The sequence below is a fragment of the Haliaeetus leucocephalus genome, unplaced genomic scaffold, assembly GCF_000737465.1.
Source record: "Haliaeetus leucocephalus isolate CR32 unplaced genomic scaffold, Haliaeetus_leucocephalus-4.0 Scaffold373, whole genome shotgun sequence".
Classification (NCBI taxonomy): Eukaryota; Metazoa; Chordata; class Aves; order Accipitriformes; family Accipitridae; genus Haliaeetus; species Haliaeetus leucocephalus.
Window position 1 is genome coordinate 6803474 of NW_010972809.1, and position 1360 is coordinate 6804833.

At 62.9% G+C, this 1360-nt stretch overlaps 1 protein-coding gene across 2 annotated transcripts in view; it reads right to left on the reverse strand.

Moving 5' to 3' along the window:
- The window catches only part of RREB1 (ras responsive element binding protein 1), a 126439-nt gene extending 125425 nt beyond the window's left edge, over nucleotides 1-1014 (reverse strand). The window contains exon 1 of one of the 2 annotated variants that reach the window (XM_010573249.1): nucleotides 843-1014. In XM_010573249.1, the coding sequence (XP_010571551.1) occupies nucleotides 843-1014 (172 nt within the window). The remainder of the gene's footprint in view (nucleotides 1-842) is intronic. The other variant, XM_010573252.1, reaches the window with a different exon arrangement.
- Nucleotides 1015-1360: the final 346 nt, after the last annotated feature.

The following is a 1360-nucleotide window of genomic DNA, read 5'->3' on the forward strand; positions in this document are numbered from 1 at the left end:
GGGGGGAGGTGAGGGGGGGGGCGGAAAGTCAGCGGAGAGATGCGCGGCGCAAGCCGGCTCTACCTGCGGAGAAGGGGCGCCTTCATCCCAACTTCCCAGCTCCGGCGCGGCCCTCCCGTCCGGGAAAAGCGGGCAGGGGCCGCCGCGGGACCCGCCGCCACCGCCGGCAGGAAAATAAGCCCGAAGGAAAAGTTAAAAGGCAAGCGGCTGCGGGCTCGGGAGGCGGGGGCGAGCCGGGCTAGAAGATGTTGCTTCCTCGCAGCCCCATCCAAATTGTGGCGGTGGCTGGTTAAAAATAAACTTTGCAGCAGGAGGGGGGGGATGATCTGGCCGGATTCCTGAGCTCAGACGGTTTAATATGGATGAGCATCAGGTCCTGAAGGCAAAACGCCGCGGCTGGTGCCGCTGGTTGGTAGAAAGTCTGCAACAGGGAAGGGGAAAAAAAAAAAAAAAAAAAACAGGAGCCGCGGAGGGAGGAGAGGAGAGGGAGGAGCGGGGGAAGGGAAGAGGGAGGCTGCACGAACTCATCATCATCTCCACCGCTGCCAGCCAAACTTTTTTCCTCCTCTTTTTTTTTTTAAAGGAAACTTTTTTTCGCCCCCTAACAAGCATTTCATTTCTTTTAAAAAGTAGCACGACCAGCCGACACGCTGCAACGTCCTCACCCCCGCGCCTGCCCCCTCCCAGAAGTTTATTTTTCCTCCTCCTTCCTTCTCCCCCCCCCTTAAGAAAAAGAAAAGAAGAAGGGAAAAAAAAAAAAAAGAAGAGGTCCCTCCGGAGTTAAGGCACGCTCCTGCCCTTTGTGAGGGAGCGCGGCGGCCGCGCAGCCCCGCGGTACTTACGCCGGACTTTGCTGGGGCTGGGCTGCTTGCGCCGCGACATGCCGGGAGGATGGGCCGCCGGGGGGGTCGCGGGGGCGCGCCGGGGGGGGGGAGAGCGCGCACGGGAGGGAGCCGCAAACTTGTTCCGGAAAAAGGAATCAAAATGGCGTTTCTGTGGATGTGCAAAGTTCATCAACTCCGCGCTAACTTCCCGTCCTCCGCGCCTCCCTGGAGGGGAGAGATGGGCACGGTTAGGGACCCCGCCGCGCCGCGCCGCGCTCCGCGGGCGCCCCCGCCCCCTGCCCGCCCCCGCGCTGCCCCGCGCACCCTGATAAGGAGACACATCACGTGTCGCTCCGGCTCCTCTCCCGGGGACGCGCTACCGCGGCGGCGGCAGCCGCAGCCCGGTGCCAATAGCATCTCTAGCTCGCCCTCGTCGCGGGGAGGGGCGCCTCGAAGGAGAGGAGCGAGCACAACTTTCCCCCCCCACACACACACTCCCTCCCTCCTTCTCTCCCTCCCTCTCTCCCTCCTCCGCC